The sequence below is a fragment of the Perca flavescens genome, chromosome 5 (genome assembly GCF_004354835.1).
Source record: "Perca flavescens isolate YP-PL-M2 chromosome 5, PFLA_1.0, whole genome shotgun sequence".
Lineage (NCBI taxonomy): Eukaryota > Metazoa > Chordata > Actinopteri > Perciformes > Percidae > Perca > Perca flavescens.
In genome coordinates, this window is record NC_041335.1 from 39,522,440 (window position 1) to 39,544,816 (window position 22,377).

Sequence of the window (22,377 nt, forward strand, 5' to 3'; positions counted from 1 at the left end):
TTTTAGATGAACATGATAGACAGCTGGGATTGACTCGTGATTGGTCGGCCGGGTGTGGGGGGGCGGGACTTTACCCACAGAAAAATATTCAATTGTTTTTCTAAAATTTTCAGTCATTTTTCTCATATTTTGACATTTATTCTCCAAATATTCCAACTTCTGTAAAAAATAAATAAATAATAATATTCTGTTTTTTCCCCCCGTAATATTCTGACCTAAAATATTTCAACTTTTGAAATAAAAAAAAAAAAAATTCTGATTTTTTCTCCTCAAAATATACCAATTTTTACCATCTTTCTCCTGAACTTAAGTGGAACATCTTCCTAAAAACACTACTTATTCATTCATAATTAATGTGTGTGATGTACTAACACACATATGTTGTTTATTAGTGGAACTTGTGTATTTATAGATGACACATTTACACACAGATGTTCAATCTGTTCACATATCTCAGCACATCCCATAATCTTCACCCCCCTCCCAACAATATACACCAACCATAAACCACCATAAACCACACCATAACAACTAAAACATTCAGATTATCTGCTGGAAATCAGCCGGATGTTTGGATGAGTTAGCACCGCTTTGTCTGAGGTTAGCTGTTGCTAGGTGTCTATATATATATATATATATATATATATATATATATATATATATATATATATATATATATATATATATATATATATATATATATATATATATATATATGTATGTGTGTGTGTGTGTGTGTGTGTGTGTGTGTGTGTGTGTGTGTGTGTGTGTATAGATTAGCTGTTGCTAGGTGTCTCTATATATATATATATAAAAACATATATATGTGTGTGTGTATAGATTAGCTGTTGCTACCCTGTAAGAAATAACCAACAGAGAGTTCTGGCAGCTCGTTACTTTAAGAGTGATCACTTCACTTCACTTCCTGTTGTCCCCGTCTCAACGTTGTTGTTGCTCTTTATTTTTTTTTTAATGACGTTTTGGTCACTTTTTTTTCGCTTTTGTCTCCGTCTTTATCCCTTCTTTTGTCGACAATTTTAGACAACGTTTTCCAAAATTTGCGACATTTTTCCCAATGTTTTCTCACTTTCATGTCGTTTTTTTGTCGCTTCAACTTAAGTTGAAAAAGCGCCAAAAACTTTTACTAAAGCTTTGAAAAAAAAGCGACAAGAACGTCGAACAACAGCGGAAAACCTGAAGATTGGTGGTTTCTGAGGCGCTTTAAACTTAAGTTGAAAAAAAGCGTAAACAAAATAAGAAAAAAAAGTGACAAGAACATCAGAAAAAAGTATTGGAGAAAATCAATCGAAGTATAAATTCTGCAGATTTTCACAGCTGAAAAATGTGAAATGAAATTTTTTTTCTAGTTTTTCCTATGAAGATTTTAAGCTTTTTTTCAACACTCTACATTTGGTTGTGGTTTTATATATGTGTATTTAGTTTTTTTATGTTCTGTGAAACAAATAAACTAAACTTATAAATTGCTAAATAACCCAATCATATTGTATATTACTACCTCATACTGGACCCGTTTCAGAGACTGATGTTCCCATCGGTCACTCAGACACAACCACGTGGAAACACAGAGTCCAGACTGGAAAAAGGAAACAAAGTAAATAAATGAAGTTTATCTGCAGATCTGAGGCTGGGGACACGTGGCTGAGGAGTGCCACACATTCTTTGATTCGATAAATCAGAAGAAAAGCAAAAACAGAGATATGTTAAGTTGAGGAATGAGTCGTAGGAGGTTACGATCCTACGCTCGGCCTCTGGCTGAGACTTAAAGGTACAGTACCTACGGGGTTAGAAATGTCCCAGTGTGTTCATGGGAACAGATTCCACATCTGTGTGTAAATGTGTAGTCTATAAATATGAAACACGTTCCACAAATACAACAAACAATATACCCACAGTACATTACACACAGTTACAAATACATGAAAAGCATTTGTTAACATCTTTCTTTTCAACTTTCAAATTAACACGTAGAGTCAATTCACAGATTAAAAACTGGATTCACAAATGTCTGTTTGAAAGTTGCAAATGTTAGGAAGATGTTCACACAGGGGAGAAGCCGTACATTTGCAAGACTTGTGGGAAAAGATTCTGGGACTGTTCGGTTTTAAAAAAGCACGAGAACACACACAGGTGAAAAGCGATTTTCTTGCAAAACATCGAAAAGGTTTTGGACAAAATAGTGTCTTGTTGGTCCATGTGAGAAGAGATGTCAATCTCTTAAAGTAAAGTTTCCCTTCGTATAACTATTAGGCTACTTCTGTTATTAACAGTATTTTCACAGTGAGTGGACAGTTAAAGTAATGATGTGAACTTGATTGTTGGTTTTGCCAAATGTTCATTTTCAAAGTATCTCAGAATCACTTTTAGTTTAAAGTTTAACAAGGACCTAAAATCCATGTACCTCGAGTAGTATTTGAAAGTTCATAGTCTATATTAGTGGTGTGCAGTACTGTAATATTTGGTATCGAAGTAAATACAGGGCCAATATCGTCAATACCGATACTTTTTCCTTTTACTTTGTCCTCGGGGCTAATCTGACCCATTTTCAAAACGTTTCTACATCAGAAATTTGCGATTCTTTCAACCGAATGTTAAAACAAAATAAAATGGATGTATGTATTTAACTTCTTAAGTTAAATACATGATCAGTTCACTGCTTTCACTGAATCTGGGTCTTTAATTAAATTTTATAGCATGCAAAGAAAAATGTATTTAAAAAAAAAAAAGAAAAAGGCTGAAAAACATAGGAATCAAATGTCAAAAAAAGTAACAAAAAAAAGTGTCAGGAAAATCTACAAAAAATTTTTAAATAAAAAACGCAGAAAAATATTGACAAAAACTTTTGAAAAAAGTGTCGAAAAAGACGACAAAAACGTTGGAATAGTTTTTTACATTTTGACCCAGAAAAACAAAAAGTACGACAACACAGGGTTAATACTTACAGATTACACATTCACACACAGATGTTCACACATAATGAGACATATGTAACCCCGTAGATAAACTGTTCATAATACTTCAACGTGCAAAGAAAGTGAGAGTTGTAGCATCCACAGGATCAGAGTTGTGTGTGTGTGTATGTGTGTGTGTGTGTGTGTGTGTGTGTGTGTGTGTGTGTGTGTGTGTGTGTGTGGAGCGTTAGGACTTGAAGACGTGCACGGCGCGGACCACGTACTGCCGGCAGATGGGACACTCGTTCATCCTTTTGCCGCACTTGGTGCAGGTGACCATGTGACCACACTCCAGCAGCACGCAGTCGATCACACCGTCCATGCAGATACGGCACAGACCGTCGTCATGGAGACCCAGAGGACACTTCTCACCGTCTGATACACACACACATACACACACACACACACACACACACACACACACACACACACACACACACACACACACACACACACATACACACACACACACACACACACACACACACACACACACACACACAGACACAGACACACACAGAGACACACACAGACACACAAAGACACGCACAGACACACACACAGAGTAATATATTATATTGTGTAAGGTAATTGTTTAGTGATGTTGCACGACAGGCGATGAGCTTACCCGACCCGCGGCGTTGCAGAGAGAGTAGGGGGGCCACATCTTTAGGAAGAAAGGAAGAGAATCACTGGGGTTACACTAGAATCATCACTCTACTGGGGTTACACTAGAATCATCACTCTACTGGGGTTACACTAGAATACTGGGGTTACACTAGAATCATCACTCTACTGGGGTTACACTAGAATCATCACTCTACTGGGGTTACACTAGAATTCACTCTACTGGGGTTGCACTAGAATCATCACTCTACTGGGGTTACACTAGAATCATCACTCTACTGGGGTTACACTAGAATCATCACTCTACTGGGGTTACACTAGAATCATCACTCTACTGGGGTTACACTAGAATCATCACTCTACTGGGGTTACACTAGAATCATCACTCTACTGGGGTTACACTAGAATCATCACTCTACTGGGGTTACACTAGAATCATCACTCTACTAGAATCATCACTCTACTGGGGTTACACTAGAATCATCACTCTACTGGGGTTTACACTCAGAATCATCACTCTACTGGGGTTACACTAGAATCATCACTCTACTGGGGTTACACTAGAATACTGGGGTTACACTAGAATCATCACTCTACTGGGGTTACACTAGAATCATCACTCTACTGGGGTTACACTAGAATCATCACTCTACTGGGGGTTACACTAGAATCATCACTCTACTGGGGTTACACTAGAATCATCACTCTACTGGGGTTACACTAGAATGGGGGTTACACTAGAATCATCACTCTACTGGGGTTACAATCATCACTCTAGAATCATCACTCTACTGGGGTTACACTAGAATCATCACTCTACTGGGGTTACACTAGAATCATCACTCTACTGGGGTTACTGGGGTTACACTAGAATCATCACTCTACTGGGGTTACACTAGAATCATCTACTCTTACTGAATCATCACTCTACTGGGTTACACTAGAATCATCACTCTACTGGGGTTACACTACTGGGGTTACACTAGAATCATCACTCTACTGGGGTTACACTAGAATCATCACTACTGGGGTTAGAATCACTAGAATCATCACTCTACTGGGGTTACACTAGAATCATCACTCTACTGGGGTTACACTAGAATCATCACTCTACTGGGGTTACACTAGAATCATCACTACTGGGACTCTACTGGGGTTACACTAGAATCATCACTCTACTGGGGTTACACTAGAATCATCACTCTACTGGGGTTACACTAGAATCATCACTCTACTGGGGTTACACTAGAATCATCACTCTACTGGGGTTACACTAGAATCATCACTCTACTGGGGTTACACTAGAATCATCACTCTCACTAGAATCATCACTCTACTGGGGTTACACTAGAATCATCACTCTACTGGGGTTACACTAGAATCATCACTCTACTGGGGTTACACTAGAATCATCATCACTCTACTGGGGTTACACTAGAATCATCACTCTACTGGGATTACACTAGAATCATCTACTGGGGTTACACTAGAATCATCACTCTACTGGGGTTACACTAGAATCATCACTCTACTGGGATTACACTAGAATCATCACTCTACTGGGGTTACACTAGAATCATCACTCTACTGGGGTTACACTAGAATACTGGGGTTACACTAGAATCATCACTCTACTGGGGTTACACTAGAATCATCACTCTACTGGGGTTACACTAGAATCATCACTCTACTGGGGTTACACTAGAATCATCACTCTACTGGGGTTACACTAGAATACTGGGGTTACACTAGAATCATCACTCATCACTACTGGGGTTACACATCAGGGGTTAATCATCACTCTACTGGGGTTACACTAGAATCATCACTCTACTGGGGTTACACTAGAATCATCACTCTACTGGGGTTACACTAGAATCATCACTCTACTGGGGTTACACTAGAATCATCTCTACTGGGGTTACACTAGAATCATCACTCTACTGGGGTTACACTAGAATCATCACTCTACTGGGGTTAATCATCACTCTACTGGGGTTACACTAGAATCATCACTCTACTGGGGTTACACTAGAATCATCACTCTACTGGGGTTACTGGGACTGGGGTTACAGAATCATCACTCTAGAACACTAGAATCATCACTCTACTGGGATTACACTAGAATCATCACTCTACTGGGGTTACACTAGAATCATCACTCTACTGGGGTTACACTAGAATCATCACTCTACTGGGGTTACACTAGAATCATCATCTGGGGTTACACTAGAATCTACTGGGGGGTTACACTAGAATCATCACTCTACTGGGGTTACACTAGAATCATCACTCTACTGGGGTTACACTAGAATCATCACTCTACTGGGGTTACACTAGAATCATCACTCTACTGGGGTTACACTAGAATCATCACTCTACTGGGATTACACTAGAATCATCACTCTACTGGGATTACACTAGAATCATCACTCTACTGGGGTTACACTAGAATCATCTAAAGTAGAAGATAATCACTCTACTGGGGTTACACTAGAATCATCTAAAGTAGAAGAGAATCACTCTACTGGGGATACACTAGAACCATCTAAAGTAGCACAACACAATAATATGAAGTGACAAACAAACTCTCACACACCGTCTGACTTGCAAAAGTCAACTTAAAGCTCCCATATTCTGCTCATGTTTAGGTTCATAATTGTATTTTGAGGTTGTACCAGAATAGGTTTACATGGTTTAATTATCAGAAAACACCATATTTTAGTTGTACTGCACATTGCTGCAACTCCTCTTTTCACCCTGTGTTGAGGTCTCTGTTTTAGCTACAGAGTGAGACCTCTTTTCTTCTTCTGTACTATCTTTGATTGCACTCGCACATGCTCAGTAGCTCAGATGTAGCTCATGTCAGCTAGCTCCATAGACAGTAAAAGAGTTTCTCCAACTTCAGTCAGTTCCAAGGCAGGATCAGCTGGGAGACTTCTTCTAAACCAGGGAGCACATGGAAGTAGTTCTTTTGGAGATTATGGTGAACTTGTGTGTGTTGTAGCGGTGCTTTGCTATTGAGAACAAGATAGCATGCTAGCGCTAGCATGCTAACGGTTGCGCTTAGCCAGCTCGTCTCGGCTAGTGCCGTAGAAAGCCGTGCAGATTTGGACCAGCTCACCAGGAGACTGAAGGCAGGACACATTCAGAAACCAGATCTCGCTCAGAACACCATGGATGGTTGTCTTGACTTGTTTTCATAATATGGGCACTTTAACTCTCCTGTTGTCTCTATATCAAGTTTCTATGTCAGAATTTGGGTTTCTTTCAACCAAAGTGTCCAAATAAAATAACATGGATGGTTCCCTACGACGCTCTTCACAAGTAAAATACATGATCAGTTCACTGCTTTCACTGAATTTGGCCGTTTTATTCGTTTTTGATAGGATTTGAAAGAAAACTGATAAAAAAGCGCAGTAGAAAAGTGACAAAAAAATTGTGATAAGGGAAAAAAACTCGGAAATAACCGGCAGAAAAGTTGCGTAGTTGGCGGGGGGTCAACGCGAAGGTTAAATGATGAAGGTCAGGTGGCTGAATGTATCTCTGAGAGGTCAGGCAGAGGAAAGGAGTTTCTCTGCTGCTCTGAGCAGAAGTACACGTCTTCATATTGTCAGAGGAAGCAGAGGTTTGACGTTTCTATGGTTACTAACAGGAAGTGGTATCTTACCTGAGGTTACAGTACTGCTCACATTCTCCCCTGCAAGAAACAGAGACAGTTATCATAGCGAAATATTCTGCTCATTCTCAGCTTCATGGTTTTTTGTGTGTGTGTGTGTGTGTGTGTGTGTGTGTGTGTGTCTCTGTGTGTGTGTGTGTGTGTGTGTGTGTGTGTGTGTGTGTGTGTGTGTGTGTGTGTGTGTGTGTGTGTGTGTGTGTGTGTGTGTGTGTGTGTGTGTGTGTGTGTGTGTGTGTGTGTGTGTGTGTGTGTGTGTGTGTGTGTGTGTGTGTGTGTGTGTGTGTGTGTGTGTGTGTGTGTGTGTGTGTGTGTGTGTGTGTGTGTGTGTCTGTGTGTGTGTGTGTGTGTGTGTGTGTCTCTGTGTGTGTGTGTGTGTCTGTGTCTGTGTGTGTGTCTCTGTGTGTGTGTGTGTGTGTGTGACTCTGTGTGTGTGTGTGTGTGTGTGTGTGTGTGACTCTGTGTGTGTGTGTGTGTGTGTGTGTGTGTGTGTGTGTGTGTGTGTGTGTCTGTGTGTGTGTGTGTGTGTGTGTGTAAATAAACGCTCAATGACTGTACCGGCACTTTGTGCCTACATATACAGCGTAGCTGTGACTGTGGGCTGAACGTAAACATAACGGTTGTAAACATTACATCTTCCTAACATTTGCAACTTGCAAACGGACATTTGTGGATCTCATTCTACGCCTCACGTGTGTGTAATGAACACACAGACAGACAGACAGACAGACAGACAGACATATATATAGCGTATCTGTGGAAGTTGTTTGTGTATTTGCGGACTGGGCCCATCGTAACGTACGTGACCTCCGGTTGTCCTGGGTCTCCCGGTACAGGCGGCCCACGCGCTCCACCAGCTCCCACTTCTCACAGCAGCCCGAGTAGTTGACGAAGTTCCTGGCCAGGATCTCCTTCAGCTGGCGGACCGACAGGTCCTCCACGTCTCGCAGGCTGGACACGTCCGACAGAGACGCCCGGCGCCGCGTCGGAGGACTGACCTGAGGGGACGAGACGACGCTGGGCGTCAGGGAGACTCCCCGCACTCAGACCCTCCCCGCACTCAGACCCTCCCTGCTCATCAGCTGGAAGTCTTAAGGTTTGACTTAGGGGTCCAAACGGGACACTAAGGCCTTCAGAAAAGCTGCTAAAACGTTAGAGAAACTGAGAAAATAGTCACTGCTGCCTTCATGTAGCCTTTATGTAGCCTTCATGTAGCCTATATGTAACCTACAGTATATGTAGCCTTTATGTAGCCTTCAGGTAGCCTTCAGGTAGCCTTCATGCAGCCTTCAAGCAGCCTTCATGTAACCTATATGTAGCCTTCATGTAGCCTTTATGTAGCCTTCAGGTAGCCTTCATGTAGCCTTCATGCAGCCTATATTTAGCCTTCATGTAGCCTATATGTAGCCTTCATGCAGCCTATATGTAGCCTTCATGCAGCCTTCATGCAGCCTTCATGCAGCCTTCATGTAGCCTTCATGCAGCCTTCATGCAGCCTTCATGCAGCCTTCATGCAGCCTTCATGCAGCCTTTATGCAGCCTTTATGCAGCCTTCAGGTAGCCTTCAGGTAGCCTTCATGTACCCTTCATGCAGCCTATATTTAGCCTTCATGTAGCCTATATGTAGCCTTCATGCAGCCTATATGTAGCCTTCATGCAGCCTATATGTAGCCTTCATGCAGCCTATATGTAGCCTTTATGCAGCCTATATGTAGCCTTCATGCAGCCTATATGTAGCCTTCATGCAGCCTATACGTAGCCTTTATGCAGCCTATATGCAGCCTATATGTAGCCTTCATGTACCCTTCATGCAGCCTATATGTAGCCTTCATGCAGCCTATATGTAGCCTTCATGCAGCCTATATGTAGCCTTCATGCAGCCTATATGTAGCCTTCATGCAGCCTATATGTAGCCTTTATGCAGCCTATATGTAGCCTTCATGCAGCCTATACGTAGCCTTTATGTAGCCTTCATGCAGCCTATATGTAGCCTTTATGCAGCCTTATTCTGTACTGTATTGAATGTGTAACTGTATGTTGTCCTGCATGTGTGTGCTTTTCTTGGCTAGGTAGCGGTTGCAAATGAGAACCTGTTCTCTTCCTGGTTAAATCAAAACAACATTAATCACCTCCGGAGTGCGTTCGCCGGCGTCCAGGTTCAGCAGAGACTCCGACGTTGCGTCGCCCGAGTCCTGCAACACAGAAGAAGAAATACACACCTCGCGTAAAACATAGAATGAGAAGTCTGTCCTGTTTCTACTCTAGTAGAGTAGATGTGTGTAATAGAAGTCTGAATATTAATGATTACGCCCTAATATTAGTCCTATTATTGTGGTTTATGACGAAGGATTTTTTAATTTGCAGTGTGTGTAAACATGGTCAACACAACGCGAGGGCAGGGGGTTTTTAACGCACGTAATTTCGGACTCTGTGTGCAAGGACCTTAAGTTTTGTAACGGTATCAGTTTCACTAGAGTCAAATCTCCACAGTAGCAGCAAGGTAGGTCTCCAAGATGTTTACGTTACCAGGGTAACACATAGAGAAATCTCAATCATTCCCAATCTTACAGAGACGGAGAGTGTAGGTATATGTAAGGAGATAACATAGACACAGGCTAATTACTGATCACTAACATGCTAGTTAACATTAGTAATTACTGATCACTAACATGCTAGTTAACATTAGTAATTACTGATCACTAACATGCTAGTTAACATTAGTAATTAAACCTAAACGGCTACTGCCTGTGAGCTTCTCCTGTACTATACGGTAATTCCTCTACTGTGTGACAGTAAGTCTCGTGGTTATGACCCAATCGTTAGCCTATTGTTATAAAAGCGTCTGCTACGGAGCCATAAGGTGAGCTACAAGGTAATGGAGCCTTTTATACATTGTCGTGTTTCTTTAGAAATAAACAACGGACAAATAGAGTCTTTAAACACTTCAGATGTAAAGTTATTCGCTGTCAAAGTGACGTCAGAATGAATGGGAGTCAATGGGATGCTATCGGGAGGTGATGGCTTGGTGTCAACAGAATCTCCCCAAAGGAGGTTCGAGTTGTGAATGCTTGCCTACCACCTTGATCAAAATGGAGGGATTTTGTCGAGTGAATATTTACATGGAGTTTGGTGGAGATATGCTGGCTCTATACATGCTAAAAGTCCTGATTATTTACATGGAGTCTGGTGGAGATATGCTGGCTCTATACACGCTAAAAGTCCTGATTATTTACATGGAGTCTGGTGGAGATATGATGGCTCTATACACGCTAAAAAGTCCTGATTATTTACATGGAGTCTGGTGGAGATATGCTGGCTCTATACACGCTAAAAGTCCTGATTATTTACATGGAGTCTGGTGGAGATATGCTGGCTCTATACATGCTAAAAGTCCTGATTATTAACATGGAGTCTGGTGGAGATATACTGGCTCTATACACGCTAAAAGTCCTGATTATTTACATGGAGTCTGGTGGAGATATGCTGGCTCTATACACGCTAAAAGTCCTGATTATTTACATGGAGTCTGGTGGAGATATGCTGGCTCTATACACGCTAAAAGTCCTGATTATTTACATGGAGTCTGGTGGAGATATGCTGGCTCTATACACGCTAAAAGTCCTGATTATTTACATGGAGTCTGGTGGAGATATGCTGGCTCTATACACGCTAAAAGTCCTGATTATTTACATGGAGTCTGGTGAGCGTTCTCGCTACACGCTGAAAGAGCAAGAAATCAGACCTGGTTGGTGTCGGAGCTGTCGCTGCGGCTGATTGGCTGGCCCTGCGCGGCGGCGAGCGGCGACAGCTCCGAGGCCAACCGCGCGGCGAGCGCCGACGGCGAGCCCACGTCCTCCTCGTCCTGGTTGCCGTGGTGACACAGCACCAGCTCCACCAGGTCCTCCTTCTCCCTGCAGGTTTCCGTGGAGACGTTGCGCAGCAGCAGGTACTGACGCAGCTCTCGCACCCGCAGACGCATCAGCCGCGGGCGCTGGAACGCCGTCGCCCGTAGCAACCGGCACACGCCGCACCGGCGGAGGTCGTCCTGGAGCTCCGAACACACGCAGCAGAAACTCTTCCTGCAGTCAGCGCACACATACTGCAGGGAGACAGGTAGGGAGAGAGACAGACAGGGAGAGACAGGCAGGGAGGGAGACAGGGAGAGAGAGAGACAGGCAGGTAGGGAGAGAGAAAGAGAGAAAGACAGGTAGGGAGACAGGCAGGGAGGGAGACAGGGATGGAGACAGGCAGGGAGGGAGACAGGCAGGTAGGGAGACAGAGAGAGAGAGAGAGAGGCAGGTAGGGAGACAGAGAGAGAGAGACAGGCAGGTAGGGAGAGAGAAAGAGAGAAAGACAGGTAGGGAGACAGGCAGGGAGGGAGAGAGAGAGACAGGCAGGGCACAGACAGGGAGGGAGGGAGAGAGAGAGACAGGGAGGGAGAGAGAGAGACAGGCAGGGCACAGACAGGGAGGGATGGAGAGAGAGAGAGACAGGGAGGGAGAGAGAGAGACAGGCAGGTCACAGACAGGGAGGGAGGGAGAGAGAGAGACAGGGAGGGAGACAGGTATGGAAACGGAGGGAGACAGGGAGGGAGACAGGTATGGAAACAGGGAGGGAGACAGGTATGGAAACAGGGAGGGAGACAGGTATGGAAACAGGGAGGGAGAGGGAGAGACAGAGAGAGAGAGAGACAGAGTGAGATAGAGACAGGGAGGGAGAGAGGTAGACAGACAGACAGGTAGAGAGGCAGGGAGACAGGTTTGTGTATTAATATCCACCATGAAGATCTGAAGGTATATTGTGATGTTTGACTCTAACAGTAGCTGGTAGTACTATGAGCTGGTAGTACTATGAGCTGGTAGTAGCTGGTAGTACTATGAGCTGGTAGTACTATGAGCTGACAGTAGCTGCTAGTACTATGAGCTGGTAGTACTATGAGCTGACAGTAGCTAGTAGTACTATGAGCTGACAGTAGCTGGTAGTACTATGAGCTGGTAGTACTATGAGCTGACAGTAGCTGGTAGTACTATGAGCTGGTAGTACTATGAGCTGACAGTAGCTGGTAGTACTATGAGCTGGTAGTACTATGAGCAGACAGTAGCTAGTAGTACTATGAGCTGACAGTAGCTGGTAGTACTATGAGCTGGTAGTACTATGAGCTGACAGTAGCTGGTAGTACTATGAGCTGGTACTACTATGAGCTGGTAGTACTATGAGCTGGTAGTACTATGAGCTGACAGTAGCTGGTAGTACTATGAGCTGGTAGTACTATGAGCTGACAGTAGCTGGTAGTACTATGAGCTGGTACTACTATGAGCTGGTAGTACTATGAGCTGACAGTAGCTGGTAGTACTATGAGCTGGTAGTACTATGAGCTGACAGTAGCTGGTAGTACTATGAGCTGGTACTACTATGAGCTGGTAGTACTATGAGCTGACAGTAGCTGGTAGTACTATGATTTGGTAGTACTATGAGCTGACAGTAGCTGGTAGTACTATGAGCTGGTAGTACTATGAGCTGACAGTAGCTGGTAGTACTATGAGCTGACAGTAGCTGGTAGTACTATGAGCTGGTAGTACTATGAGCTGACAGTAGCTGGTAGTACTATGAGCTGGTACTACTATGAGCTGGTAGTACTATGAGCTGACAGTAGCTGGTAGTACTATGAGCTGGTAGTACTATGAGCTGACAGTAGCTGCTAGTACTATGAGCTGGTACTACTATGAGCTGGTAGTACTATGAGCTGACAGTAGCTGGTAGTACTATGATTTGGTAGTACTATGAGCTGACAGTAGCTGGTAGTACTATGAGCTGGTAGTACTATGAGCTGACAGTAGCTGGTAGTACTATGAGCTGACAGTAGCTGGTAGTACTATGAGCTGGTAGTAGCTGGTAGTACTATGAGCTGGTAGTAGCTGGTAGTACTATGAGCTGGTAGTACTATGAGCTGGTAGTACTATGAGCTGACAGTAGCTGGTAGTACTATGAGCTGGTAGTACTATGAGCTGGTAGTACTATGAGCTGACAGTAGCTGGTACTACTATGAGCTGGTAGTACTATGAGCTGACAGTAGCTGGTAGTACTATGAGCTGGTAGTACTATGAGCTGACAGTAGCTGGTAGTACTATGAGCTGGTAGTACTATGAGCTGACAGTAGCTGGTACTACTATGAGCTGGTAGTACTATGAGCTGACAGTAGCTGGTAGTACTATGAGCTGGTAGTACTATGAGCTGACAGTAGCTGGTAGTACTATGAGCTGGTAGTACTATGAGCTGGTAGTACTATGAGCTGGTAGTACTATGAGCTGACAGTAGCTGGTAGTACTAGGAGCTGGTAGTACTATGAGCTGACAGTAGCTGGTAGTACTATGAGCTGACAGTAGCTGGTAGTACTATGAGCTGCTAGTACTATGAGCTGGTAGTACTATGAGCTGGTAGTACTATGAGCTGACAGTAGCTGGTAGTACTAGGAGCTGGTAGTACTATGAGCTGACAGTAGCTGGTAGTACTATGAGCTGACAGTAGCTGGTAGTACTATGAGCTGGTAGTACTATGAGCTGACAGTAGCTGGTAGTACTATGAGCTGCTAGTACTATGAGCTGACAGTAGCTGGTAGTACTATGAGCTGGTACTACTATGAGCTGGTAGTACTATGAGCTGACAGTAGCTGGTAGTACTATGAGCTGGTAGTACTATGAGCTGACAGTAGCTGGTAGTACTATGAGCTGGTACTACTATGAGCTGGTAGTACTATGAGCTGACAGTAGCTGGTAGTACTATGATTTGGTAGTACTATGAGCTGACAGTAGCTGGTAGTACTATGAGCTGGTAGTACTATGAGCTGACAGTAGCTGGTAGTACTATGAGCTGACAGTAGCTGGTAGTACTATGAGCTGGTAGTAGCTGGTAGTACTATGAGCTGGTAGTAGCTGGTAGTACTATGAGCTGGTAGTACTATGAGCTGGTAGTACTATGAGCTGACAGTAGCTGGTAGTACTATGAGCTGGTAGTAGCTGGTAGTACTATGAGCTGGTAGTAGCTGGTAGTACTATGAGCTGGTAGTACTATGAGCTGGTAGTACTATGAGCTGACAGTAGCTGGTGGTACTATGAGCTGGTAGTACTATGAGCTGGTAGTACTATGAGCTGACAGTAGCTGGTACTACTATGAGCTGGTAGTACTATGAGCTGACAGTAGCTGGTAGTACTATGAGCTGGTAGTACTATGAGCTGACAGTAGCTGGTAGTACTATGAGCTGGTAGTACTATGAGCTGACAGTAGCTGGTACTACTATGAGCTGGTAGTACTATGAGCTGACAGTAGCTGGTAGTACTATGAGCTGGTAGTACTATGAGCTGACAGTAGCTGGTAGTACTATGAGCTGGTAGTACTATGAGCTGGTAGTACTATGAGCTGGTAGTACTATGAGCTGACAGTAGCTGGTAGTACTAGGAGCTGGTAGTACTATGAGCTGACAGTAGCTGGTAGTACTATGAGCTGACAGTAGCTGGTAGTACTATGAGCTGCTAGTACTATGAGCTGGTAGTACTATGAGCTGGTAGTACTATGAGCTGACAGTAGCTGGTAGTACTAGGGCTGGTAGTACTATGAGCTGACAGTAGCTGGTAGTACTATGAGCTGACAGTAGCTGGTAGTACTATGAGCTGGTAGTACTATGAGCTGACAGTAGCTGGTAGTACTATGAGCTGCTAGTACTATGAGCTGACAGTAGCTGGTAGTACTATGAGCTGGTACTACTATGAGCTGGTAGTACTATGAGCTGACAGTAGCTGGTAGTACTATGAGCTGGTAGTACTATGAGCTGACAGTAGCTGGTAGTACTATGAGCTGGTACTACTATGAGCTGGTAGTACTATGAGCTGACAGTAGCTGGTAGTACTATGATTTGGTAGTACTATGAGCTGACAGTAGCTGGTAGTACTATGAGCTGGTAGTACTATGAGCTGACAGTAGCTGGTAGTACTATGAGCTGACAGTAGCTGGTAGTACTATGAGCTGGTAGTAGCTGGTAGTACTATGAGCTGGTAGTAGCTGGTAGTACTATGAGCTGGTAGTACTATGAGCTGGTAGTACTATGAGCTGACAGTAGCTGGTAGTACTATGAGCTGGTAGTAGCTGGTAGTACTATGAGCTGGTAGTAGCTGGTAGTACTATGAGCTGGTAGTACTATGAGCTGGTAGTACTATGAGCTGACAGTAGCTGGTGGTACTATGAGCTGGTAGTACTATGAGCTGGTAGTACTATGAGCTGACAGTAGCTGGTAGTACTATGAGCTGGTAGTACTATGAGCTGACAGTAGCTGGTAGTACTATGAGCTGGTAGTACTATGAGCTGACAGTAGCTGGTAGTACTGGTAGTACTATGAGCTGACAGTAGCTGGTACTACTGAGCTGACAGTGAGCTGGTACTACTATGAGCTGGTAGTACAGTAGCTGGTGAGCTGAGCTGGTAGTACTATGAGGGTAGTACTATGAGCTGGTAGTACTATGAGCTGACAGTAGCTGGTAGTACTATGAGCTGGTAGTACTATGAGCTGACAGTAGCTGGTAGTACTATGAGCTGGTAGTACTGGTAGTACTATGAGCTGGTAGTACTATGAGCTGACAGTAGCTGGCTGGTAGTACCAGGAGCTGACAGTACCATGAGCTGACAGTAGCTGGTAGTACTATGAGCTGCTAGTACTATGAGCTGACAGTAGCTGGTAGTACTATGAGCTGGTACTACTATGAGCTGGTAGTACTATGAGCTGACAGTAGCTGGTAGTACTATGAGCTGGTAGTACTATGAGCTGACAGTAGCTGGTAGTACTATGAGCTGGTACTACTATGAGCTGGTAGTACTATGAGCTGACAGTAGCTGGTAGTACTATGATTTGGTAGTACTATGAGCTGACAGTAGCTGGTAGTACTATGAGCTGGTAGTACTATGAGCCGACAGTAGCTGGTAGTACTATGAGCTGACAGTAGCTGGTAGTACTATGAGCTGGTAGTAGCTGGTAGTACTATGAGCTGGTAGTAGCTGGTAGTACTATGAGCTGGTAGTACTATGAGCTGGTAGTACTATGAGCTGACAGTAGCTGGTAGTACTATGAGCTGGTAGTAGCTGGTAGTACTATGAGCTGGTAGTAGCTGGTAGTACTATGAGCTGGTAGTACTATGAGCTGGTAGTACTATGAGCTGACAGTAGCTGGTGGTACTATGAGCTGGTAGTACTATGAGCTGGTAGTACTGAGCTGACAGTAGCTGGTACTACTATGAGCTGGTAGTACTATGAGCTGACAGTAGCTGGTACTACTATGAGCTGGTAGTACTATGAGCTGACAGTAGCTGGTAGTACTATGAGCTGGTAGTACTATGAGCTGACAGTAGCTGGTAGTACTATGAGCTGGTAGTACTATGAGCTGACAGTAGCTGGTACTACTATGAGCTGGTAGTACTATGAGCTGACAGTAGCTGGTAGTACTATGAGCTGGTAGTACTATGAGCTGACAGTAGCTGGTAGTACTATGAGCTGGTAGTACTATGAGCTGGTAGTACTATGAGCTGGTAGTACTATGAGCTGACAGTAGCTGGTAGTACTAGGAGCTGGTAGTACTATGAGCTGACAGTAGCTGGTAGTACTATGAGCTGACAGTAGCTGGTAGTACTATGAGCTGCTAGTACTATGAGCTGGTAGTACTATGAGCTGGTAGTACTATGAGCTGACAGTAGCTGGTAGTACTAGGAGCTGGTAGTACTATGAGCTGACAGTAGCTGGTAGTACTATGAGCTGACAGTAGCTGGTAGTACTATGAGCTGGTAGTACTATGAGCTGACAGTAGCTGGTAGTACTATGAGCTGCTAGTACTATGAGCTGCTAGTACTATGAGCTGGTAGTACTATGAGCTGACAGTAGCTGGTGGTGTGGACCTGGTACCCACCTTCCTCCTGAAGACGGAGAAGGCCTGACCACAGGCCTTGCACACCGGACTGGGGCTCCCTGAGCTGCTGGGGGGGTACGTGGAGTACCCCGCGCTGGGGGCGAACCTGAAGGGTCCCGCCCCGGCCCCAAACCCCGGCTGCTGGCCTCGGACCGCCCCGGTGCCCATGACGTCATTCAGCAGACCACAACATGAAGCCCACATGGACGAGGCTCCTGCCTGATGGTCAGAAAGCACCCGCACATTAATCCCTAATCTGACAGCATCATACAGTATGGCTGCTTACTACTCAATGTGTGCAGACAGGAACAGATTATTATTCTAAGTGTCTGACAACATTATGGGATGGATCCCTACAGAGATAGACCTTTTAGTTAAAGAGTAAGATCCTTTTAGTTTAACATGAAACAGCCCCGAAATCACCATCACCGAACTCCACCAGACTCCATGTAAATAATAAGGACTTTTAGCGTGTATAGAGCCAGCATATCTCCACCAGACTCCATGTAAATAATCAGGACTTTTAGCGTGTATAGAGCCAGCATATTTCCACATGTAAATGGATGAATTAAGGGTTTATTTCAACCAAACCAGAGTGGTGATTTTTGGAACAGTGGAAAGATGAACCAAGACGGCTTTTGGTAGTTTTATTTAGTTTCTGTCCACTTTGAATGAAGTGTGTTTTACGATGATAAAAGTCCTGATTATTTACATGGAGTCTGGTGGAGATATGCTGGCTCTATACACACTAAAATTCCTGATTATTTACATGGAGTCTGGTGGAGACATGCTGGCTCTATACACGCTAAAAGTCCTGATTATTTACATGGAGCCTGGTGGAGATATGCTGGCTCTATACACGCTAAAAGTCCTGATTATTTACATGGAGTCTGGTGGAGATATGCTGGCTCTATACACGCTAAAAGTCCTGATTATTTACATGGAGTCTGGTGGAGATATGCTGGCTCTATACACGCTAAAAGTCCTGATTATTTACATGGAGTCTGGTGGAGATATGCTGGCTCTATACACGCTAAAAGTCCTGATTATTTACATGGAGTCTGGTGGGCGTTCTGGCTAAACGCTAAAAGAGCGAACAGTTGACTGCCAACACAAACACACAGTTAATGTTACAATATGTTTGATAACCATCACATTCAAACACATTTAGCTTAATAATTTAATTCTTAACATCTCGGTTAAATTCGAGGTTTAGTCGAAGCTGTCACCTCAGAGTTGACCGTTATTATGAGCATTAGCAGCTCATAGGCTAACGTTAGCTCCCCCGTTGCATTACCGTAAGCTCTCGTTAGCTCGTAGCTAGCTAACTAAAGTAGCTTAGCGGAGCTAAACCTGGATCAGAGGGACAGTAAAGAAAACGGCACCTTCATTGCAGCTCCGGCGTTTCTACCGTGAAGGAGGAGACTGGCGGGGTAAACATTTCAACATGGAGCATCATCACCATTATTACTTCGGTAACTGCCTGAATGCGTCCTGATGAGAGCAACGGTCGAGACCCGAGCACCGCTTCTGTCGCTGCCGCCGTGTCTGCCGCTGTCGCCGCTTCTGTCGCTGCCACCGTGTCTGCCGCTGCCTGCCGCCGCTTCTCGTTGACTTGAGTCAATCTTCAGAGAGCGGTGAACATCCGGGCACTTTTGCTTACGTCAGCGGATTTCGCTCATTCCGCTGTTCTCACAGGGAATGAACATGGGCGTCAGTTTGGTTTGGAAGGTGCTGGGGACAGAGACGCATTTGGAAGTGCATTTCCACAAGTGCTGGTACAATGATATTCTTTTCTTTTTTTTGTCTTTTGCGCAGGTCATGTTTTGAAAGACGTTGTCTAATGTATCAGATAACTTGTAAATTAATAAAAATGTATTCAAAAATTGGATGACCTCCGACACGTTTTAAGAAGAAGAAGCCTTAAGTTTTCAAAAACCATTAGACAGGCATTCTACAACGCTTAACGTGGTTTAATGCAGGGTGCGAACTACGCAAGCATCAAGGCGTGGCGGCGCTGCAAATTCAACTCATGTTTAGGACATGTTGTTAATTTAAAGATTCGCAGAAAAAATATAAACATTGGAGGCCATTAATCGGCACGCAAAGTCCTTGAAATCCATTCTGCAGTGAGCGTCATATAGCCATGGTAAAAAGAAAACAAGGCAGTTTAATTCATTTAGGTTTTACTAAGAAATAGTGTAGCGATGACGTTAATAGCACGACCGATTCACCTGCTGCCAGCCCCACCTCCAACCGGGGTGACAAGGCAAGAAGAAGCTGAAGAAATAATGTCCTCTCTGGCTGAAGAGGCTCCGAATCACTCTTGCTCCTCTCTCTCCCGTTAAACTGGAGAAGTCCTATTATTATTATGGACGTTATATGATGAGCGTTTCTGCTTCATTAGAGCCTATAAGGAAAACGCTTAACGTGGTAGAATGTAGCAGGACTAAAAGCAATCAATGATCACCAAATTTCTCTCTCACATCATCATAACCACTGATAACTGTCAAAAAATCTAACCGAAAATCCAATTATTATGGATGTTATCTGACATTAAGCGTTTCTGTGGATTTGTTGGTTATCTGTCGCTCACGAATTATAGGCCTATGTGTTATGAACTTTATTTTTTTTAACTAAATTGAGCTCGAAGTTTTAAAACAAAGTGGTGGGTACAAATTACTCATGACGACATGTGGTGGGGACGCGTACCCACCGTCCCCCCCGAAATCTACGCCTATGGGAATGAAGTGAATCGTTCCGCTCTGCCGTTATATCAGCGGCCTGTGGAAAGCCAGCGTCTGACGCTGATGCGGTCTTTTTTGTTACACATTGACACTTTTTTCTTTCTTTTTAAAAAACTTATTTATATACTTATTGACACTTGTTTTCTTCTTGTATGTATCTTTTTGTATATACCGGTATATATTGTAACAGTATATGATTTAATAGTGTTGACTGTTTTGCCTAAAAAAGGGCCTTAAAAAGTGCCAGAAACAGCCCCAAAACGCTGTCATAAATGTGCCCAAAAATCTGCCCAAAACAGCCCCCAAAAAGTGCCCTAAACAGCATAGAGTGCTCAAAACAGCCCAAAAAAAATGCCAAAAACAGCCCAAAACACTGTCAAAATGTGCCCAAAAAAGTTTGGTTCTTCCACATAGCTGGCTACAATATTATTGACTTGTTGATTTATGTCTGTCTCCAGTGATGAAGTATCAGCGACCTCTGCCGGTAAATAAAAAGCTTACAGCAGGGCGCTGATTGGCTGATCCCCCCCACGCTGATTGGCTGATCCACCCAGCCTCCCTCCCATGGCTCCATCATCATATGAAAAGTGAAGAAAGAAACTGACTCAGCGATGGTACAAATGAAATTCTTTTAATGCATATTAGCACTTAGTTTTTGGGATTTACAAATATAAACATGATCACGTTGACCCGCGGTGACAGATTACAGCACGACAGACACACACACACACACACACACACACACACACACACACACACACACACACACACACACACACACACACACACACACACACACACACACACACACACACACACACACACACACACACACACACACACACACGCACACACACACACGCACACACACGTCATTATTTAAACATATGCAGAACAGTTCAAGTCTGTCCTAAACCTGCAGGGGTCAAAGTTTAAAATTAATGGGTCATTTCGGGGGGTTTCAACCTGAATCCATGATTTTCTGTGTCTGAGTGTCTGAAACTAGTCCAGTATTAAACAAGAACCAAGCCTACAGGACTAATGAGTCGCTAGCGCTAAACCCACCAGACTCCATGTAAATAATCAGGACTTTTAGCGTGTATAGAGCCAGCACATCTCCACCAGACTCCATGTAAATAATCAGGACTTTTAGCGTGTATAGAGCCAGCACATCTCCACCAGACTCCATGTAAATAATCAGGACTTTTAGCGTGTATAGAGCCAGCATATCTCCACCAGACTCCATGTAAATAATCAGGACTTTTAGCGTGTATAGAGCCAGCATATCTCCACCAGACTCCATGTAAATAATCAGGACTTTTAGCATGTATAGAGCCAGCATATCTCCACATGTAAATGGGTGAATTAAGGGTTTATTTCAACCAAACCAGAGTGGTGATTGATGGAACAGTGGAAAGATGAACCAAGACGGCTTTTGGTAGTTTTATTTAGTTTCTGTCCACTTTGAATGAAGAGTGTTTTACGATGATAAAAGTCCTGATTATTTACATGGAGTCTGGTGGAGTTTGGTGATGGTGATTTTGGGGCTGTTTCACGTTAAACTAAAAGGATCTTACTCTTTAACTAAAAGGTCTGTCTCTGTAGGGATCTTAATAATGTTGTCAGACACTTAGGATAATAATCTGAGTCTGTCAGAAAGCAGAGGTTTCTGTTTCAAACCATCCTGATAAAATGATCTGCGACATTATTAAGTTACTGAATAACTGAATAAATACAAACTGGAATAGAAAGAACAATCAATAAATTAATGTTGAAATGTTGGAGAAAAGCCATCAAAACCCAACAGTCAACAATTCATAAAGATCTGAAGGAAGAGAAGAGAAACAGAAGAGACCAGAAAGATTCATGTCTGGATGAATGGATGAGTTGTTCTGTCTCTAAAATGTGGATCAGTTCCCCAAAAAGTCCAAGATGAACCTCCTCAAATGTCTTGTTTTGTCCACAACTCAAGAGATCTGGAGTGTCCTGTCCCAGAGGAGAGACTACAACATATTCACATTTAACCAGCTGACATCCCACAGTTTACCTGTTTGATCAGAAACTAAATGACTCGGGCTGATAAACGGATTATCAGAACAGTTGGAGATTAATTTAATAGTTGATGATCCGTTAACGGAGACTGAAAAACACCCACAGAAGTTGTTTGCTCCAGCAGCAGTTACATCCTGTAGTTTATTTCAACATGTAATGCTTTTTTTGTCGATTTTTACTCCGTTTTTGGCGCTATTCTCTGGTTGGATTAATGGACGAGTGTTTGCAGCTCTAAACTGGAATATGAACCCGTTTCCTCCGTGTCATCGTCCTGGTAATATATACTCCACATGTTGGAGGTGTAGTTGTGATAATTTAGTCACATATTGATGATTTCTGTCAGTTAGTTTTGGTGTCTGATACTGA

The 22,377-nt window shown here is 43.5% G+C and overlaps 1 protein-coding gene across 3 annotated transcripts; it reads right to left on the reverse strand.

Moving 5' to 3' along the window:
• Nucleotides 1–957: 957 nt before the first annotated feature.
• Nucleotides 958–18,854, reverse strand: rnf34a (ring finger protein 34a). Of its 3 annotated transcripts, none has more exons than XM_028579080.1 (7): nt 18,598–18,854; nt 17,213–17,431; nt 11,015–11,371; nt 9,402–9,464; nt 8,075–8,270; nt 7,267–7,296; nt 958–3,344 (listed from the first exon to the last, which is right to left on the reverse strand). In XM_028579080.1, exons 1-7 carry the CDS (start codon nt 18,601–18,603, stop codon nt 3,157–3,159), a joined length of 1,059 nt encoding a protein of 352 aa, XP_028434881.1. In that variant the 5' UTR covers nt 18,604–18,854; the 3' UTR covers nt 958–3,156. The 3 variants fall into 3 exon arrangements, with proteins under 3 accessions (XP_028434881.1, XP_028434883.1, XP_028434882.1); XM_028579082.1 differs by having other exon boundaries at nt 18,684–18,789; XM_028579081.1 differs by lacking the exon at nt 958–3,344 and having other exon boundaries at nt 6,888–7,296.
• Nucleotides 18,855–22,377: the final 3,523 nt, after the last annotated feature.